The sequence below is a fragment of the Myodes glareolus genome, chromosome 15 (genome assembly GCF_982192425.1).
Source record: "Myodes glareolus chromosome 15, mMyoGla1.1, whole genome shotgun sequence".
NCBI lineage: Eukaryota > Metazoa > Chordata > Mammalia > Rodentia > Cricetidae > Myodes > Myodes glareolus.
The window spans coordinates 6,569,539-6,588,839 of NC_142040.1; the positions used below are offsets into that span (position 1 = coordinate 6,569,539).

The following is a 19,301-nucleotide window of genomic DNA, read 5'->3' on the forward strand; positions in this document are numbered from 1 at the left end:
GTTGGGAAGCAGAATATTGTAATATTCACATGCTAATCATATTGCTTAGCAGATGACTGTAGAAAATAGTAAGTTTGAACCGAGAGACATAAATTATGAATTATAAATTGTAAACAGTGCATGAGGGATATGTTATAGCAGCGCTCATTTAAATCAAGGCAGGGAGTTCTCTCTGCACAAATAATGTGCCTTCATTAAGTTTTAAAGTTTCCTTTATAATGTTTTATTAAGAACATTTGGCAGCACAAAGCCAAAAGAGGTTTTTAACTTGAACAGGCATTTTTTCTTTGTTTGTTTGTTTTTAAGAACAACACATTATGGACATAATACTGTGCAACTCCAAGCTATACATTTTTGTAACTTACAGCAAAAGCCTCTCTTTGGTAGCCCCTCCCCTACCCTACACACAGTGTGCATTTTGCATGCTCTAGCTTTAAAGTGGTTCTGAAGCATTTACATGATCAATGTCTTTTGCTTGAGGGATAAAGTTTGCTCTTCCATGGAAAAGTGAGAACATATTGATCATTTTATTCTATTTGCTATTTCTAAATTCAATATACCTCTTGAGTCGATAAGCAAGATTGAGAGCATATTCTTTTTTTGTGTGTGCCTCGTTGTAGCTTGTTCTCAAGATCCAAGATACATTTTTGATTAATCACAAATGCTTGGAGGTCGCGGAGAGCAAATGTGTTTGTGGAGTGTCAGCTGATGCTGTCAGATAAATGTCTTAAGCTTAGCCAGGGTTCATGCCCCAGCTTTAGGCTGTGCCAAATGTCTCCTCTTGTTGAGGAAGATAACAGCTACACTGGAGGCAACTGAACTGTTTGTTCACCGCAAGGGTTGACCTTGCCATATGGGGCTACAATCAGGTGCAAGAAAGAGTGTGGATGTTTTAATTGAAACTTTATAAATTTCAACTTCATTTGAGTCAGATGAACTTGGCATCCACTGATATTCTAGACCTGATTATACTGTCTCTTGTTTCCAATTAGACTCCTGAAGATAAACAATTTCTCAAATATTGGTCTTGGTGTAGTCTGAAAGCATTTTGACACCATTGGTATGCTATTAAAACACTAAAGACATGAAAAGTTATGGGATTTTTGTTTGTTTGTTTTACAGTCAAGGAATTCATGTCTCCTTGTGTGGGGCGGGACAAGTTATTCTTGCTTTACTGTGTTTTCAGTTACACTACATCAAAATATGATCCTGAGCAAAGAGAGGTCATTTGTTGTAATGACCCCTGTCTCTGTACTCTCCTATCTTCAGAGGGCTCACTTAATCACATTTACCCCCACTTGGAGTAATTTGTCTCTTTTACTAGACAGAGTCCGTAAATAGGAGCTAATGACAAACCTGCGGTGGCACCTGGAGAGTGCTCCGAGCCGAGGCTTCTGGATTTGACTGAAGGAAATTGTGTGGGCCACATGTGCATGCGAGCAAACCACTTTAGGCTATTTGTGGTTTGAAAGTCCCTGTTTCTACCGTCTCCCAGTTGCTTCTTTTCTGCAGGGAAGGAAGCTGGTCTACTTTTCTCTCCTCTCAAGAAGTTCACTCTGCCATGAGTAAATGATCAGTGCTAATGAGACACAATAGTACTGCTTAAAGAAAGAAAAAGAAATAACACAACTGTCATGAACTCCCACAAGATCTCTTGGAAATGAGGCATTTTAAATATTTTATGCAGACCACAAAATATCTTGAGCAAATAGTTTTATATTTTGTACCCCAAAACAAACTCAGAGTCAGTGGGGAGCACTGCTAAAGACATCAGTGTCGGTGAGGAGCACTGCTCAAACCATCAGTGTCAGTGAGGAGCACTGCTAAAGACATCAGTGTCGGTGAGGAGCACTGCTAAAGACATCAGAGTCGGTGAGGAGCACTGCTAAAAACATCAGAGTCGGTGAGGAGCACTGCTCAAACCATCAGTGTCGGTGAGGAGCACTGCTAAAGACATCAGTGTCGGTGAGGAGCACTGCTAAAGACATCAGTGTCGGTGAGGAGCACTGCTCAAACCATCAGTGTCGGTGAGGAGCACTGCCAAAGACATCAGTGTCGGTGAGGAGCACTGCTAAAGACATTCCACCTTAAAGTATTTCATCTAAAATTGCCTGACACTTAAAATACATCTTCTTCTGGCGATACATATTTTTCCTAATTATAAACTAAGAGAACATAACAAAGCTGTAAGAAAATATGAAACATTCTATTAAGTTTGAAAACGTTTATAGTATTACACTTAAGAATATTACACTTAAGTGTTGTATATCATTCCTTTGACTGTAGACAAATGGTGTTTTGTGTATGTTGGTATTAATGAACAAAATGATTTGATTTGATTGTGTATATAAAAAATTGAAAGCTGATATAATATAGGAAAACGTTGTCCTTATATTTGAAGATAAGCCTTTCCATGACTGAGACCCTTCTGTGGAAGTGGGTCTGTGGTGAGATGAGCCGAGCTTGAGCAAGCCTCCCGCACTGCTCCTCCTCAGCCCCCCACTTAGATGAATAAGCACCCCTCCTTATCTTAGCTTCTACGTTCACTCTTACCCACGGTATTCTGGGGCATATGAGAGGAAACTCGTATTCTCAAGTTAAAGTCGGCACTCAGTTCTGGTCTATTCAATGACCAGTTAACTACTGTAGAGATTTAGGGGAAAAAAAGAATGAGTCTGTATCTGTTCCGGGTTCTGAGCCTCCTCCTTGGTATAAAAAGTTTTTTGTTTGTTTTTTGTTTTTGTTGTTGTTTTGTTTTGTTTGTTTGAGATGCTACTTTTTTAAATTCTGAAAACAAGTAGTAAATATCCACAAGGTTCCTATAAGTCCTTCTCCTGCTCTAAATGATGCAGTCTGGGGATGCACCCGGCTGCTGCTGAGACGCTGTTGGTCAGCTGCTGAGAACGGTGTCAGTTCAGACCAGGCCTCTCTTATGGCCAGCAGTCTCCCGTCCTCTGCATCAGAACCAGCCAGGCACCAGCACGCTTTATCATCCAAAATGACTCTTTACCTGTGGGTTTTATCTTCACTCTGTACTTCACACATCAAAACCATAATGCTGAGCTGGGTGTGGTGTTCTCTGGAGGCAGAGGCAAGTAGCCCTCTGTGAGTTCAAGGCCAGCCTTATTTACACAGTGAGTTCCCAGACAGTCAGAGCTACATAGTGAGACCCTCCCTGTCTCAAAAAAAAAAAAAAGCCAGACATTTCTAAGCAGAAGTGACACATGTATTCTGTGACCTGAGTTCTACTGTGTGTGTTTCATTTGCCCTCAGAGGTTTCTACTGGGCTATCTCAGCCTTGAGGAGCCCCAGAGTCACTGTAGGTAGACGTGGAAAGAGCTATTTAGTGCCAGAAACAGAAGATAGAGATGGACCCAGGTGCACATAGACCAAGGAGGCACAATCTGGCAAAAGAGACCTGCAGAAAAGTCCATTTTGTACCACGTGGTAAGAGAGCGAGAGTGTCAGCAGCTGGCCACCTTCTGTATCCAAGCAACCCAGGCGGGTGATGGGGGGAATGAGGAACAAATCCTTGATGTTTGGCTTCATCATCTGGATGGTGTCATTCCTGAGATAAGGTTGTCTTAGGGGAAACTTGCTGTGAGAGGAAATCACAGGGAAATGTTTAGTAGGTCGGGATGCTCCTTAAAACTCTACTTAAGAAAACCAGCTCTAAGCACATGTACTAAATAGCAACAATGTGTGTGTGAGTGAGTGTGTGTGTGTGTGAAGAAGTCCTGAATTTGAGAGAGTTGGGGAGGGCACACACGAGGAGCTGAGAGAAAGAGGGGGTAGGTGGAAATGATAAAAAAAAATAGTACTATATGTTTGAAATTCTCAAAAAAATAAAAATTTAAATAATAAAAATTAATATTGTCTGAAGGCCAGAAAAAAAATTGTGGTTAAAAAGAAAAAGTAACAGATGTCTGGCTTTTCCGTGGTCTCATTATCTGCACATGAAGCTTCTCAGATGACCTAGAAGTTAATTTGACTAGAATGTACAGGTCTGCCACCATGCGTGATCACTGACTACCTTGGGCTGTGAGCTCCATCGAGTCTACCACACCTGACCAGTGCACGCTTCACGGAAGAGTGCCCAGCATCCATTTGTCCACTGCAATGGAGTTTTGTGGTAGCCCTACTTGGTGATGAGCATGAACTGAAATCCTTTTGAGTGTTTCCTATATTTTAATAACACATCATTATGAATTATAACTTAATATGAAGAAATGATTCAGTGATTATTCTTTGTTGCTCCCACAGAGGGGCCAGGTTTGCCTTCCAGCTCACGATTGTCTATAACCCCAATAACAAGGGATGCAGCACTGTACCAGGTGTGCATGTGGTATACACTCACACTCCCAGGTAACACACTCATAGATCTATCAGTAAGTTTAAAAAACAGGCCAAGCAGTGGTGGTGCGTGCCATTAATCCCAGCAGTCGGGAGGCAGAGGCAGGTGGGTCTCTGTGAGCTTGAGGCCAGCCTTGTCTACAGAGTGAGTTCCAGGACAATCAGGACTGTCCCACAGAGAAACCCTGTCTCAAAAAAACAAACAAAACAGAAAAAGCAGAAGTAGTTCTTAACTAATATTGCCTTACAAATTGAACTCTGTCCAAGACACTTTTTTAAACGACTAAGTATCCCTTTGAAAATGGGTTTTCTCTAGTCCACCCAATTCAAATGTGATTTAAAAAAAAAAGTACCCATAATACTTGATTGATGTGCATGAAGACCTCTTCCCACATGTCAGTTGCATCCTTCCACTCCCGTGGCAGCAGTGTGCCATTTTCATGTTGTAATCGCCTGAAAACAAAACCCTTGCTTATTCTGTTCCCTCTCTCAGAGGCAGAATGTGTGTGTATGTGTGTTGTTGGTGTTGGTGTTGGTGTTGTGTTTTACTCATTTGTTCACAAATCAAAGGAACAAAGTTACCTGCTTTGGCATCTCTGTCTTCATTTTCATTCTCTGTGTGGTGAGAAATATAGCTGTACTCAGAAAAAATTAGAAATGGATGTTTAGTACTTTACTTCAAAAATATATGTTGGAATGACATTTAAAGCACAGCCCCTTCTGCTTAACTTAGGTACTCTAAAAGGTTCCAAAATTATTATGAGAACATTTAAGGATCTCAGACTTCCGTGTAATTATGAGCTTGTGTTTATGAGCATCCCCGTAGCAGTCAACATACCTGAGGGAAAACCTGCACTGTCTGCACTGTGTGTTGACTCTGGTAAAGCTATCCCTTCACTATTCTTGCTCTCATGGTCCAGTGAGCAGTGAGGAGAGGGAGTGAGTGAGCAAGGGCTTTGCTGAGTGGCTGCTCTTACGGAAGTGTGCTACAAGAGAAGATCACACACAGAAGAAAATACATTAGGGGAGCTCTAAGTTTGTGTGCTCTTGCTATTGTTCCTCGCCATTGCTGAAAATAAAATGATGAAATGTAATCGTAGATTCATTAGTCTGAATGGACACATTTGCATTTCCTTTTGTCTGGCTTTTCAAAGTTCTCTGCCCTGCTTCTCTTAATTTTCTTGCACATGTAAACTATAGAACCCATTTTGCTGATATAAGCCATAAACCTGACGAGCACAGTGGTATTAAATCAACACACTGTATGCTAATTTGGCACTAGTTGGGGAAGGGGGCACATGGAGCCAGAGTACAACTCTCGGGCATAGGTTCAGAGCATCAGACTTGGGTTACCAGGCTTGTGAGGATGGCACTTAGCCCTCTATGCTGCTTCTCTGGCCTCAATACAGTATTTTTATATTGCCTTTAAGACAAGTGTTTCCTTAACAATGGAAAAAGAAACAAAAGTGTAAGAAGAAATTTAGAGATTGCTACTATCACAGTTGCTGAAAGTAAGTATGACATCATAAGGTGTTCTTACCCGTCTGTTGCCATTCAGACTGCTCCCTCTGAGGTCACTGAGCAGCTCTCAGGCTGTCTTCTCCAACAGTGAAAAGAGTCACAATGAAAGCTACAAAAACTAGGATATAAATTCAAATTATTAATTTCCTTAATAATGTAATAAATATTCTGAGCTAAATAATGGCTTGACCTTCAAAAAGGAATTCTTAAGAAGGACAGAGGTCATCCAAACAATGCTTTAATCGTGCCACAAGGACATGTGCTCAACTATGTTCATAGCAGCATTGTTTGTTTTAACCAGAACCTGGAAACAACCTAAATGATCCTCAACCGAAGAATTGGTAAGGAAACTGTGGTACATCTGCACAATGGAGTACTACACAGCAGAAAAAAATAATGACATCTTGAATTTTGCAGGAAAATGGATGGAGCTAGAAAGCATCATTTTGAGTGATGTAACCCAGACACAGAAAGACAATTATCATTTATACTCACTCATAAGTGGTTTTTAAACATAAAGAAAAGAAAATCAACCCACAAATCACAATCCCAGAGAACCTAGACAACAATGAGGACACCAAGAAAGACTTATATAGATCTAATCTACATGGGAAGTAGAAAAAGACAAGCTCTCCTGAGTAAATTGGGAGCATGGGGACCTTGGGGGAGGGTTGGAGGGAAAGGGAGAGGCAGGGAGGGGAGCAGAGAAAAATGTAGAGCTCAATAAAAATCAATTTAAAAAAAGAAGGGCAAAGGTCATGTGCAAAGCTATTCTGATGGCTAGCAGGATCCTGGTAATGCAAGGTATTGTGGGTGTGCAGAGTAGCAAGTAAGAGTCCTGTGATTAGGACCTTGCAGCTAAAGGAAAATGCTAATTCTGATTTCTAAAACTACTAAACTGAACAGTGGCTGAATAATGCTGGGGAAGACACTGAGGTGGAGTAGGCTACAGTTTAAAGAGGGGAAGTTAAAACGGTCAGGAGGGGCAAGAGGAGCAGCGGAAAGAGAAAACTCATCATATAGAAATACACAGAAATAATCAAGCGTACAGAAACCTGCTTACTGCCAGAGTTCTGATGTATACAACTCATCACCAAGAACTGCTAAGACTTAAATCCTGTAACTCTTAGTTTTGGCTTTTCTTCAGTCTGAATTGTGATCTGGAATTTACAGATTCCGCTCTGGACTCCAAATGAATAAAAATTCACAATTTCCTTTTATGAACCACAAATTATACATTTCTTATATTTACAACTCATGAATAAAATTTATTTTTAAGATCATGGTCTGTTGTTGAATGTTGGGAGTCCATATACATAGCAGTTCTTACCAACAGTTTTGTATGTCTACTTACTACACCGAAATTCGGGCTTTGTGGCAGAAGTTTCTGGTGAGTTTTGAAGAAATGGGAAGGCAACCAGGGACTGCCAGTCGAGTAAGAAACAGATGTGTCATGAGGTGGGGAAACGTGGCCTACATGTGGCTGTGGAGCCTTAAGAAAGGACAAATGTTAATTTTACTGACTTGGTTACCTGTCACTGGGTCGGAGTCTGCAGTGGAATGGTGTCTTAATATTAAGTTAGTAATGGGTCTCCTTTTGTGAAATGAGCCAGCTTCCTTGTCCTCTAAGAATGACTACAACTGTATGTATTGTCATATTTTGATAAATGTTTAATGCTTAACTAATTACCAAGCAGCTCTGGTTTTGAAAAAAAAAAAGTAGCTCATCCATTCTCCCTCTCCAAGTGTGAGAGGTGTGCCCTGTTTCTTAAGAACAAACATGTTTAGTTTTAACAGTCAGGACTGATTTCTCATCATCAAAGCAGGCAGTTTCCTCCAGGTGCCATTTGTGTGAAATGCCTGTGTGTTCTGAATACCTTCCGGGGAAAAAAAAGCTTGTGTGGGCTTGCATGTGTGAGCAGCAAGGCTGAAGTCTTCAAAGGGCCTGCCTGGGTATCTTGTGTGATCTTCTATCAGGATTGTATCTCCGGTTCAGTTTGTCTGACACTACCTGTTTGGAGTTGGATAAAGACTCGTTGTTGTTGCCAGGCCTGTTTTCACTGTAAATACTCATCTAGTCCTTTGTGGCTACCATTTTATCGGCCCTCGCCACAGCTTCCCTTTTCTGACCTGCCATTTCCCAGCAAATCACTGTTTCACATGTGTGATTTCTAGTGAGACAAGCTTGGGGTCTGGCTGCCTTGCTCTCTGTCCAGAGAAAAGAGATGCTTCTGGTGCCTGTGCTGCAGAGACAGTCGATTCATGTGTAAATTGTCATTTGGCCTTTATTGCATGGCCTGTGGAGAGTACACATGCAGATAAAGGGCTGCATGGGTCAAGGCACAGGACAGGCAGGTTTCTCCGGTGGCCACAATGACAGTGGTGGAATTATTGTCACGGATTATCAGACATGCTATGAAGGCTTATCATTATTTATTTGCAGTTTTCTGTGTACAATAAACTCTAACATGGAAAATGCTTCTGTGGTCATCGAGCACTGTGTTCTTGGTCCCACCGTTCTGAAAGTTAAAGCTGCTTTGGGTTTTCTGGATGTTCACACTAATATCTTTATCCTTGTGCCATCCATATCCGGTCTCCAGTTTGTCTTCTCTTTTCTATACATTGTACTTTATTTTTTTAAACCTGATTGTTGCCCACATGAGCTGGGGACTTTTGCTCCTATATTAGTGACGTATTTATTTATCAAGATAGCTATAAGTGCTGTTTCGGGATAAGAAACAGTACCTGAGAACCACGAGGAAATTACATAGCAAACATGCCACAAAATCTGTCATTGTGACTCAACTTGTGTTCTGTGGAAGTCACCCATGTGGTCAAGAGGAAATAGTGGCCTGTATTGTTCTAATAGATTACATTAGTTCTCTAGTTATTATAGCTAATTGTAATTTTTTTCTCCTTTTTTTAATTGATAATTATTGAGCTCTATATTTTTTCTCTGCTCCCCTCCCTGCCTCTCCCCTTTCCCTTTCAAGCCTCCCCGAAAGTCCCCATGCTCCCAATTTACTCAGGAGATTTTGTCTTTTTCTACTTCCCATGTAGATTAGATCTATGTAAATCTCTCTTAGTGTCCGCATTGTTGTCTAAGTTCTCTGGGATTGTGGTCTGTAGGCTGGCTTTCTTTGCTTTATGTTTAAAAACCACCTATGAGTGAGTACATGTGACTGATAATTGTCTTTTTGTGTCTGGGTTACGTCACTCAAAATAATGTTTTCTAGCTCCGTCCATTTTCCTGCAAAATTGAAGAAGTCATTATTTTTTTCTGCTGTGTAGTACTCCATTGTGTAGATGTACCACATTTTCCTTATTCATTCTTCGGTCGAGGGTCATTTAGGTTGTATCCAGTTTCGGGCTATGATAAACAATGCTGCTGTGAACATAGTTGAGCACATGTCCTTGTGGCACGACTGAGCATTCTTTGGCTATATACCCAAAAGTGGTATTACACGATTTCTTTACTACCCTTAACCCAGCACATCCCATAGGCAGAACAAACTAGGTCGATGGTTATGTGGCTGGGTAGGTGTCTCAGTCCTTCCACTGGAAGTCTTGCCTGGTGACTGACTTTAATTTTTATATTTTTGCTTCTAGGAGGAGAGCAGTTGTGGAAAATAAAAGCAATTGGCTGACAGACAGTATAGGTTGACTTAAAGGCTTACCCTCCAAAGTCAGGTGTTGCCAGGGGCTATATTAAAAAGTAAGACAACAGGCGGAGTGATTGACTCATGAGAGTAAAGCCCTGGTGTGTAAGGTCAGATGCTTTATGAAAGGCACTGATGGAAGTGCATCCCTCTTCCTCCATGTCATCGCTTGTGAAGATACAGCATTGATTGTTTTTGTAAACATATAGCCCTCACCACAAACCTGAACGTAATGACTGCATCCAGAGGAATAGATTCATCCTTATAAATTACCTTCTCCAGGATTGTTGTAGGAACTGTACAAACAGTGTGGTAAAACATGAAACAGAACTTACCAGGCTGTGAAGATGGCTCACTGACTCAGTTAAGTGATTGTCACAAAGGCACAGTTACCTGAATTTGATCCCCAGTATATATATAAAAAGCAAAGTATGGTGGCGTTTGCTTGTAATCTCAGCTGGAGGAGATCGTGATGGCATTTGTTTGTAATCCCAGCACTGGGTGGGTAAAGACAGGTAGAATCCTGGGGTTCTCTGGCCAGCTAGCCTAGCTTCATCAATAATCCTCAGGTCCCAATAAAAGACCCTTTCCCAAAAATTAAGTAGAGTTCCTGCAGAACAACAACACCTGAGTTTGACTTCCAACCTCCACTGTCATGGACACACACACACATACACACACACACACACACACACACACACACACACACACACACGGAGGAGATGAAGTTATTGAGGAGCAGACTTGCTGCCGTCTATCTAATGATCAGCACTAACAAGTTACAGGAGGAAGCAGCAGGGTGACAAGGGAATCATCATCTCAGCGCTGCTCAGACATGCAAAGAAATGCGAAGAGGTCACATCATTCTGTCTATTGGTTTAATTTGTCAGGTCTGTTTATTGGCTTGCTCTGTTGGTATAATTGGTATCTTACTAAAGACATTTAGTTAGGTGTGTAGGTGTATTTAAATATATTTTGTCTGTATGTATCTGGTATATAACATACAAATATAACATTTGAGTGTAAGTATCAACAATTGTGGCAATTTTCCTAAGACTGTATCCCATACATCTGTGTTGAGATAAGCTTGCTATAATTATGACAATTAAAGACATTTAAAAGTAGTGAACAGATTTGTTTCTGTGTGTAGTAATTTATTTACCCTGGTAGCTGAACTCAATACAGTCTCTTTTTTTTAGTTTACTTTTATCCAATATGGGATGACCTGTTTTAATTGAGTCTTTTTCCCTAAAAAGAATAGAAATGTGCACAGCCAGCTCAACTCTTATATCTCACTGTGAATGTGTAATTTTTCTCCTAAAGAATTCTTGCAGAAAGTGCTAAAGCCTGGATTCTGCATTGAAGTTGCAATTGAAACCATTTAGACCTTCTACTGTTGCTCTAATGTGAAGAAAGCCTGAGTTGCCATGGGTATAGTCATCATCTTGTTAATAGTACTCTACCAAAGAAAGCTCTTCTGCTCATGGAACACATGGTACTTTCTTGAGTTTTGCTCACCTTTTGCTTTCTTAGTTCTTTTTCTGTTCTGCAGGAGTTTCTGGCAAAGCATGGATCTCTGGGTATCTCTAACTTCACTCATGATCATTCATCTTTAATGCCCCAAATATTTCTTAGTTTCTTCTATTCGAATTCTTAGAAAATAGTTTGTTTTCATCCATTTTATGAAGACCATTTGTAACAGGCCAGAATTGGCTGTATCAACCCAGTCCCTGTCCCTGGTTCATTCAGCCATGAGTGGGGTTCACCCCTTTCTGTCCTGAAGTAGGTCTGGCAGCAATGTAGCTTCCCTAGAAGGAGCTAGTGTTGAGAAAGCATTGAGACTGACACCTGCCTCTCAACCTGTTATTTCTGGTTCAGGGTTCCCAACTACTACTTTTATTTAACTGTGATTTTTCTCAAAGAAGTCTCAAGTTCTACTGTGTGTATGCTCCTGTCTTATGTCCCTGTATGCTCTGTAGCTCTATCATATTATCTCTGTATTGCTAACAGAGATGTTATCATAGCCAGAGCTGCTTTCTTGTCTCACAAACTCTTAAGCCTGAAAAACAAGAGCATCCTTTGTCTTACTCATCGTTCTGCCCTCTGCTGTGAGCCTGGTTCATTTTCTATAGGGATTATTTCTATTTTATTAAAATATTCCTACTGCTGTTAGTGATAATATCAGTATGCTACAAAAGATAGTTTGACTAGCACCTGTCCAGCATGACAACCATCTGTTCTGTGCCTGCTTCCTCTCCCTTTGACTTGTAACTTCTTTATTCCCAGTGCCACTAGCTTGACCCCACTGGCCTTCACCTTTTCCTCTTTGGGCTCCCTGTCTACAATCTCTCCTTCGCTGTTACATCCTGCATAGCTCTGTAGAAAACAGTTTTTCGTGCCTTTCTGTTTATAAAAAATATTTTATATTCCCTCTTCTACCTAAAGAATTGAAACCCAAAGTTCGTGACCTTTGTATCTTGCCCCTGCCAACCTAATAGGATCTGCTTCTGTGCAGGAGCCCTCCCTGCCCACACTAGTTGAGAACAGTGCTGGCTGTTCCTTTCTTCACTTACTTGATTGTTCCCTCACTGCTTAACTATTCCTGCTTTCTTCCTATTTCATTCATTCATTCATTTATTTATTTTGCATCCCAGTGGCAGTTTTCCCTCCCTCCTCTCCTCCCAGTCTCCTCCACCTACCCTGTTCCCTTCCCCCAATTCACTCCTCCATTTCTGTTCAGAAGAGGGCAGGTGTCCCATGGATATCAACAAAACATGGCAAATAGCTTTAAGACCGAGTGCCTCCCCATATATTAAAGCCATATGAGGAGTATGGTCTCAAAAGCCAGTAAAAGAGTCCGAGACAGCCTCTTTTCCTACTGTTAGGAGCCCCCCAAGAGGACCAGTCTATGCAACTTTAACATATATGCAGAGGGCCTGGGTCAGTCCTATGCAGACTCCCAGGTTGTTCAGTGTCTGTGAGCCCAGGTGAGTTTGTAGGTTTTCTTGTGGTGTCCATGTCCCCTCTGGCTCCTACTTTCTTCTAAAAGCCACATCAAGTTCACCTTCTGCATAAAGGTGTCTCCACACTCATGTTTGCTCATCACATCATCCAAGGTAGAGAGCATGTGGTGTCTGCCATTTCTCTGGAATTTAACACTCCTTGTAATGGGTTGCAGTCAAGATAACTAGGCTAAATTCCTACCTCCACAAGTCACTATCTGAGTAACTTAGTTACCTAATTCCTGTAAACTAGATTATACCATATCTAAAATGATAGTAATACTAACACATATTATGGAAATTCCACATAAAGAATATTGAGTATCTGTGACATTTCTCAGTGGGTAAAGATGCTTATGTGCAGGCCTGGTAACCTGATTTTAATCCTCAGATCCCACTCTGGCAACAGAGAATAGACTCCTTAGAGTTTTCTTCTGACCTCCACATATATGCCATGGCATTTGTGTTCCTGCACAGACAGATATAGATATAGATGTCTTAGTTACTTTTCTATTGTTGTAAAAAGATACCATGACCAAGGCAACTTATAAAAGAAGGTGTCTAACTGGGTGCTCACTTACAGTTTCAGAGGGTGAGTCTGTGATCATCATGGTGGGGAGCATGGCATCAGGCAGGCAGGCAGGCAGGCAGGCAGGCAGGCGTGCCACTGGAGCAGTAGCTGAGGATTTAACTCCTGATCTGCCATTTCAGTGCAGAGAGAGAGGGGGTACCGGGCCGGGAATGGACTTTTGAGACCTCAAAACCTACCTCCAAGGACACACTTCCTCCAACAAGGCTACACCTTCTAATCCTTCCCAAAACTGTTTCACCCTCTAGGGACTAAACATTCAAATGTGAGTCTATGGGGGCCCTATATCATTCAAACTACCACAATTTAATGAAACTTTGAAAGCATGGTGAGTGCTAAATAAATGTTTTCTATAAAATTATTTGCATATTTTTGATTAATGTTCAAATATCTGGTATATGTCCGACACTGTGTTGATAGGCACTGTGTTGATTAATGTGCAGGGTTTACAATAGAGATGTCTGAGAGCGGGACATAGCCTCTTTTTTTATCTACATTAGATGTCAGACTGCTGTGTTCTCTTCCTTCAGTTCATACATATTTATTGAAAATCTACTATCTTCAAAACCCTACACTATTTTTGTGGAATTATAGTCAGGCAAGAGGAAACTTAAGGTGGTTTGGAAAGAAGAATAAGAAGTTTTTAGTATCACAAAACAAGAAGTTAGGTTAACATCGGGGGGACGCTTACACTTGGAGAAAAAGGCTAGACTCATATTTCTGGACCATTATTACTAAAACCCCTGTTGCTGTGTTTTGCATATGGTGAGAACTCAAGAACTCAGTACACATTTACTGGCATCAGTGAGCAGGATAGTGATGATGAAGCCTTCAGAACACAAGTTCCAGTTTCTCCCTGGAGCCGTTAACTTTATTTGGCATCTCAGTTTCTTCATTCTCTAATGAATAAATGCCAGCAAGTCTTTTTCAATTTTTTCCATCTGATGAAGACTTAGATAATGTCTGCTTCTTTAGTAGCTAAATATCCCCCAAACTCAGCTTCATGCTTCAGTGAGAAGATATTATATGGTATTGCCAATGGGAACCACTTGACATTTGGGCAACATCATCATGTCTAGATGGCTCAGATTCAAGCTTCAGTAGGGATCCTGGTTCCTACACATTTGCTGTCGAAAAACCACTTTGTATGAGCCAAACAGTGGAATCCTTCCAAGTGTTAGGCACTATTAGAAGCACCATTAAAGTACTGTAGAATTTAAAAGATGGTGGAATTGGGATTTTTGACATAGCATGTTCTGTGGTATTTCTATGAAATGTTAATCGGTTCTTGTTTCTGTTGTGGTGCTGAAGGTGATTGAAATCCTCATTGTTAGACATCATCACAGGCTTTGAAGATAACTCCAAGTTGAAATTGGTATAAAAATTTATGTTGTTTTATACAAAAAATGAGTATATAGAAGAACTCAAGTTTTAAAACACAACTGTAAATAATACTTTAAGAAGACCTTGTGATAGGGTGTCTGTTACTGAGTCCTCTCCCTGTGGCCTTTCCTTTGGTTAGGCTTTAAGAAATAAGATAGACAGAAGATGTCATAGCTACAACAACCATTTTCATTAAATTAGAAAGTAGTTCAAGGTAAAACTAACTGTCCATCAGCCTATAATAAAACAATCACATTAACATTGGAACATTTAAGTTTCCTTAAAATCAAGACAGAAAATTCAATGAAGGCTGGCAAGATTGACCTTGCTTAAAGAGCACAGCAGGCAAACTCGTCCAGAAGGCGAATCTCTGCACACTACTTGCCAAGGAAGGCACCCTATGGCATTTGCTCAGAAATAAGCTGATATTTGTTAAATTCTTTGCTTGATGCCTTGTTTCTCCATAGACTCTTTGAAGTCAGTGATAGCATCTTCTTGTTAATCACTTATCCTCAGCTCTTTAGAGTCATTGTTTCTAGAGGGAAAAAGAAAAACAAGTCACATGGATTGTGTATTATTCCAGAAATAGAAGTGAACACACTGGGCCAGAGAGTTCAACAAAGTACTATAAAATAGTTAGCCTTCTTTACCTTGTTAGTATTTTCTAGCAATGATCAGTAAAGACGTGAATTATAATATTGGATTATAACTAAATTATAGGATTCAGGGGCAGACTACCATAATGTTTATCATAATTCACTGTATTATGGAAGAACCTTAAAAATATGTAATTTATGTACCTTAAACTGGGTGCTTCTATGCCATTGTTATGATATTTGTGCTAGGCAATGAGTGCATAAGACTATGGCGTCTAACGAGACCCTGATTGAGCCCCTCACATTAAGGTTCTGGAGGCACTGAGTACAGTCACTGCTACGCTATAAATAGCAGAAGCCCAGCTTACAATCCAGAGACATGCGAGTCCTGTCTAGCATGTGCCATAGCCACTTACTTAATTACAATCCAGAAAACATGAGGGTCTGCTTTAAGGCAGTGCACATGAGAGCAAATTTGGGTACTGATGTTCTTAGTAGGAACTTGGACAAAAACAAATGGCACTTTCAAGGTTGCCACATGATTTCTGCTCTTCAAACAACAGTGTATTTAAGCTACAGGTGCAGGGCTTTTTTTTAGCTATTAACATTTTTTTATCTTTTATTTTCTTTTTTATTTTTTTTATAGATTTATAAATAAATATAAATATAAATCAAAACTTCCACTTCCTCCCCCCCTCCCATCTCCCTCCTGCTCCCCCACTCACCCTTCTCCCCCTCCAGTCCCAAGAGAGGGCAGTGTACCCTCAGGTGCAACTTTTTGTTAACATCTCTGTACTGAAACAAAATCATCTTAAGTATTTTAAGATATTTCTGTTTTCTGGCAAATGCATGTGAAGGAAAAATCAATTGTGATTTATCTTGCATACAGTCAAGAGTTCTAACAGAACTTTCTCATCATCTCCCTTGCTAGTGTAGCCAAGTAGGCTCTTCCGTTGGTCGTGCCAAGTCACCTGTATCCCAGGTTTCTCATTCCTGCCCTGCCTCCCACAGAGTAGACAGCTACAAAGCTTGAAGAAGCATACAAGGTTGGGAGTATGTTGCTGGTGACTGTGCTCTGAGAGAGGCTGCCCCCAAATGGTCCGTGTGTTCTGTTCATCTGCAGAGAATGCAGAGTTAGCTCACTTCTGCTCACAATTCTCAGTGTTCTCTCACACACACGGAAGTCATCTTCCATAGTGGCAGTTCACACTCTGAGACATGAAGTGTGTGAGGACCTAGCCAGTGGTGAGGCGGGAGGGCAGCGTGGAGAAACTAAAAGGACATAAGAAGCTTTACCGACAGTTGTTAGTGCACACAAGGCCCAGAATCGGGCTCTGAGGTATGAGTGAGAGCGCGGAGTGAAGCTACAGCTCCTCTCCAGACTTCAGAGCTCGGCCACGCTTGTTGTCATGCTGGCCTGCCGTGTGTTCGGAGGAAGAAAATAAAGATATGTAGTGTTTTGTTTGTGTTTGTTTCTCTTTTAAATGTATTTAAATGTTAAGAGATATTAAAAATCAAAATAATAGAACAGTGCCCATTTCTTCTTACTACTTTTAAATAAAAAAATAACAATGAATAAATCTGAATAGTACATGAATCTTTAAAGTTATATCTATGGGATAGGGGTAGTTCTTCTTAGCGAGACTCCCCTGTTAATACAAAAACCAGAAAGTAGCTTTGAATTTGGTTTTAACCAAATGCATTCTTAGTTATATCTTGTGTATATCAAGGAGCTTTTAACAGTCACGTTTGTGTGCTCATCTCACCAGAATGATGAGCTTCTGAGGAAAAGAGACCTCTCAGCAGATTAGAAGCAGGCTTTGCCTTACCTCAGGCATAGTTCTTAGTATTTGGAGCCTGGCACCCATTTTTAAAGCATGTAAAGAGCTTTGAATTTTTATTTTTATGATAATATATTACTTTCTCTATAAAACAAAACATTTGAGATTAAGTCTTTACCTGAGGAAATTCCATTACTACTTTTAATGAGCTTCAGTGTTCATTGAGCTCCCACTACTTTTTATTTTGTCAACCAGTCAGAAAGTGCATGTTACTTGCCCACTGTGCGCAGATATTCACTGAGAAAGGACACAATGGAAGTTGTGGCAAAGGCTTAGAGGGGTGGACATCTTAAACAGAAATAAACAGTAGGCATGAGCCAGGATAAAATCCATTAAATAAATTCCCAAACAAGTAAATGATGCAGCATACAGAACGTCTTTGACAAAGTGGTGAGGCTGAGAGTAACTGGGACCGGAAAGCGTGGGGAATGATTCTCCAACTGAGGACATGTTGGATGCCTCTCTATTCAGTGTCTCGCCGTGGATGCTCTCTGCTTCTCCTACTGATGCTGTCCTTCACTTAAGTGCTTGAAAATGACAGTAGAACAACATGATAGCATTAACTATGATATTTCATCCAGGATAAGTAAAAGAAATGCATCAATCCACCTGAATTTCTTGCTCCTTCCCTTGTGAATTCCTGACAAGCTTTCAAAGATTTGCCAATACCATTTATAGGCTGTTGTATTCCTTTAGCCAGTGGAAGTGAATCAGAAGCTATGCAGAAGAAAAAAATCACAAATGTCCTCTAAACTCGCAATAGAGAAAATTGAAAGGCTACAAAAAAGACTAGGAACTCATAGTAAGATGGTGCAGAAAATAGATACATACTAGAAGGCCAGAACCTTTTCTGTCATTGTGTTAACTATAAAACTGTCTTATAGAAAAAAATCCTGTAAATTGGTACAAGGTTGTTTTCTCGTGTGTGTGTGTGTGTGTGTGTGTGTGTGTGTGTGTGTGTGTAAATGTAAACACTCCTGTAAACTGGCCTGGATGTATATGGTCAATGCAAATGGCAATATCTATAAAGGAAACCCTGTAACAGTATTCTCTGGGCTTGAGAATAAAGGGCACAAGTATCTCACTATGTGGCACTGTGATTCATGTGTCCGTATGGATGCTCCTGTAGAAGGTCTAAAATCCTTTCTCATCTACAATTTCATAGATCCCACAAAAATGACATAAAATGGGTATTATTGTTTCTATTTTACATGTGAAGGAGCAGAGACTCAGCAAAGTGATTCCAGAGCCTCAGAAAGCTGCAAAGTGTTAAACAGATGTCAGCCCAGAGGTTGTGTGTCTAAGGCTGTGTGCTTTCCATCACTGTATCCGTGTCTTCAAGAGGAGCCACACACAGACAGAAGTCAGTAGAGATGCCACAGGATTGCCAGTCTGAAGGTTTGACTGTCATGACTGTGGGAAAGCCATCAGCAGAATCTTCTGGCAACAGAAAGCTACTAAAATATGAGCAGAAAAAATGGCTCCCAGATTCAATCAGAAAAATAGATGATTTTTATAAAGACCATTCGTAAACATAGAAATTGTATTCATAAAAGTTACACAAGTGTTCAAGATTTTATAAAGACAAAGTGGAGCTTTTATGCTGAGCATACTCAAATGACTTTATAAACAAGGTGAGCAGTAAAAATTAATGTTGTGTTATAGTTGATAGGAACAAGCAAGTTGTTGTGCTGTGTCATGGTGCAGCAAGGTGGCTCTGTACACAGTAGCAAACAGTACATTTCAGAGCAGTATTGGAGGGATTTTGAAATGTTTCATTGTGGAGAAATTTAAACCTATTTAATTTTTAAAAATACATTTTAAAGATTTATTAGTCACACCAACTCATCAGTTTTAGAAAGTAGGCCTTGGCAAAATAAATGAAGACAGTGACAACAGGAAAATACTTGTATTTAATGGTGTTTAATGTGGCATTCCCATTACCACGCTCCTAAGTAGAAAGAGCACGTCTGGGTCTGAAGGTCTCCGGCAGTAGTGGGGCTGTGCTTCATATGCACAGTCCCCAGAGTCTTGTTAAAACTCTGTCACCTATCGAGGACACTGAAGTGTGTGTACAAAGTAAAGAGGGTATTCCCGACTAAATTATTTCTCTGCCCCCCCTCCCAGTGGTCTCTAAGAGTGCTCCAGATACAACACACTAGGAACTCGCACGTGTGAAAGAGCGTGTGCAGCACTTGTTCAACTGGGCCTGGGTCACCTCGCTCTTGGTTTAACCTTTTTCCAGTTCCATCTGTTACCCTGCAAATTTCAAAATTCCACTTTTCCTTATAATTGAATAAAACCTATTGTGACACATTTTTTCATTTCATCAGTTGATGTTTATCCAGGGATGTAAT

At 40.4% G+C, this 19,301-nt stretch overlaps 1 protein-coding gene across 7 annotated transcripts in view; it reads left to right on the plus strand.

Annotated features, from left to right (window-relative positions):
- The window catches only part of Arb2a (ARB2 cotranscriptional regulator A), a 415,675-nt gene that overhangs the window by 360,378 nt on the left and 35,996 nt on the right, over positions 1-19,301 (plus strand). Inside the window, exon 10 of one of the 7 annotated variants that reach the window (XM_085676905.2) lies at positions 9,484-10,662. The exons of the other annotated variants lie outside the window; for them this stretch is intronic. Within the exon in view, the coding sequence (XP_085533031.1) occupies positions 9,484-9,521 (38 nt within the window). The 3' untranslated portion in view covers positions 9,522-10,662. Of the gene's footprint in view, positions 1-9,483; positions 10,663-19,301 lie in introns of those variants that run through there. 7 annotated transcript variants of the gene reach the window in all.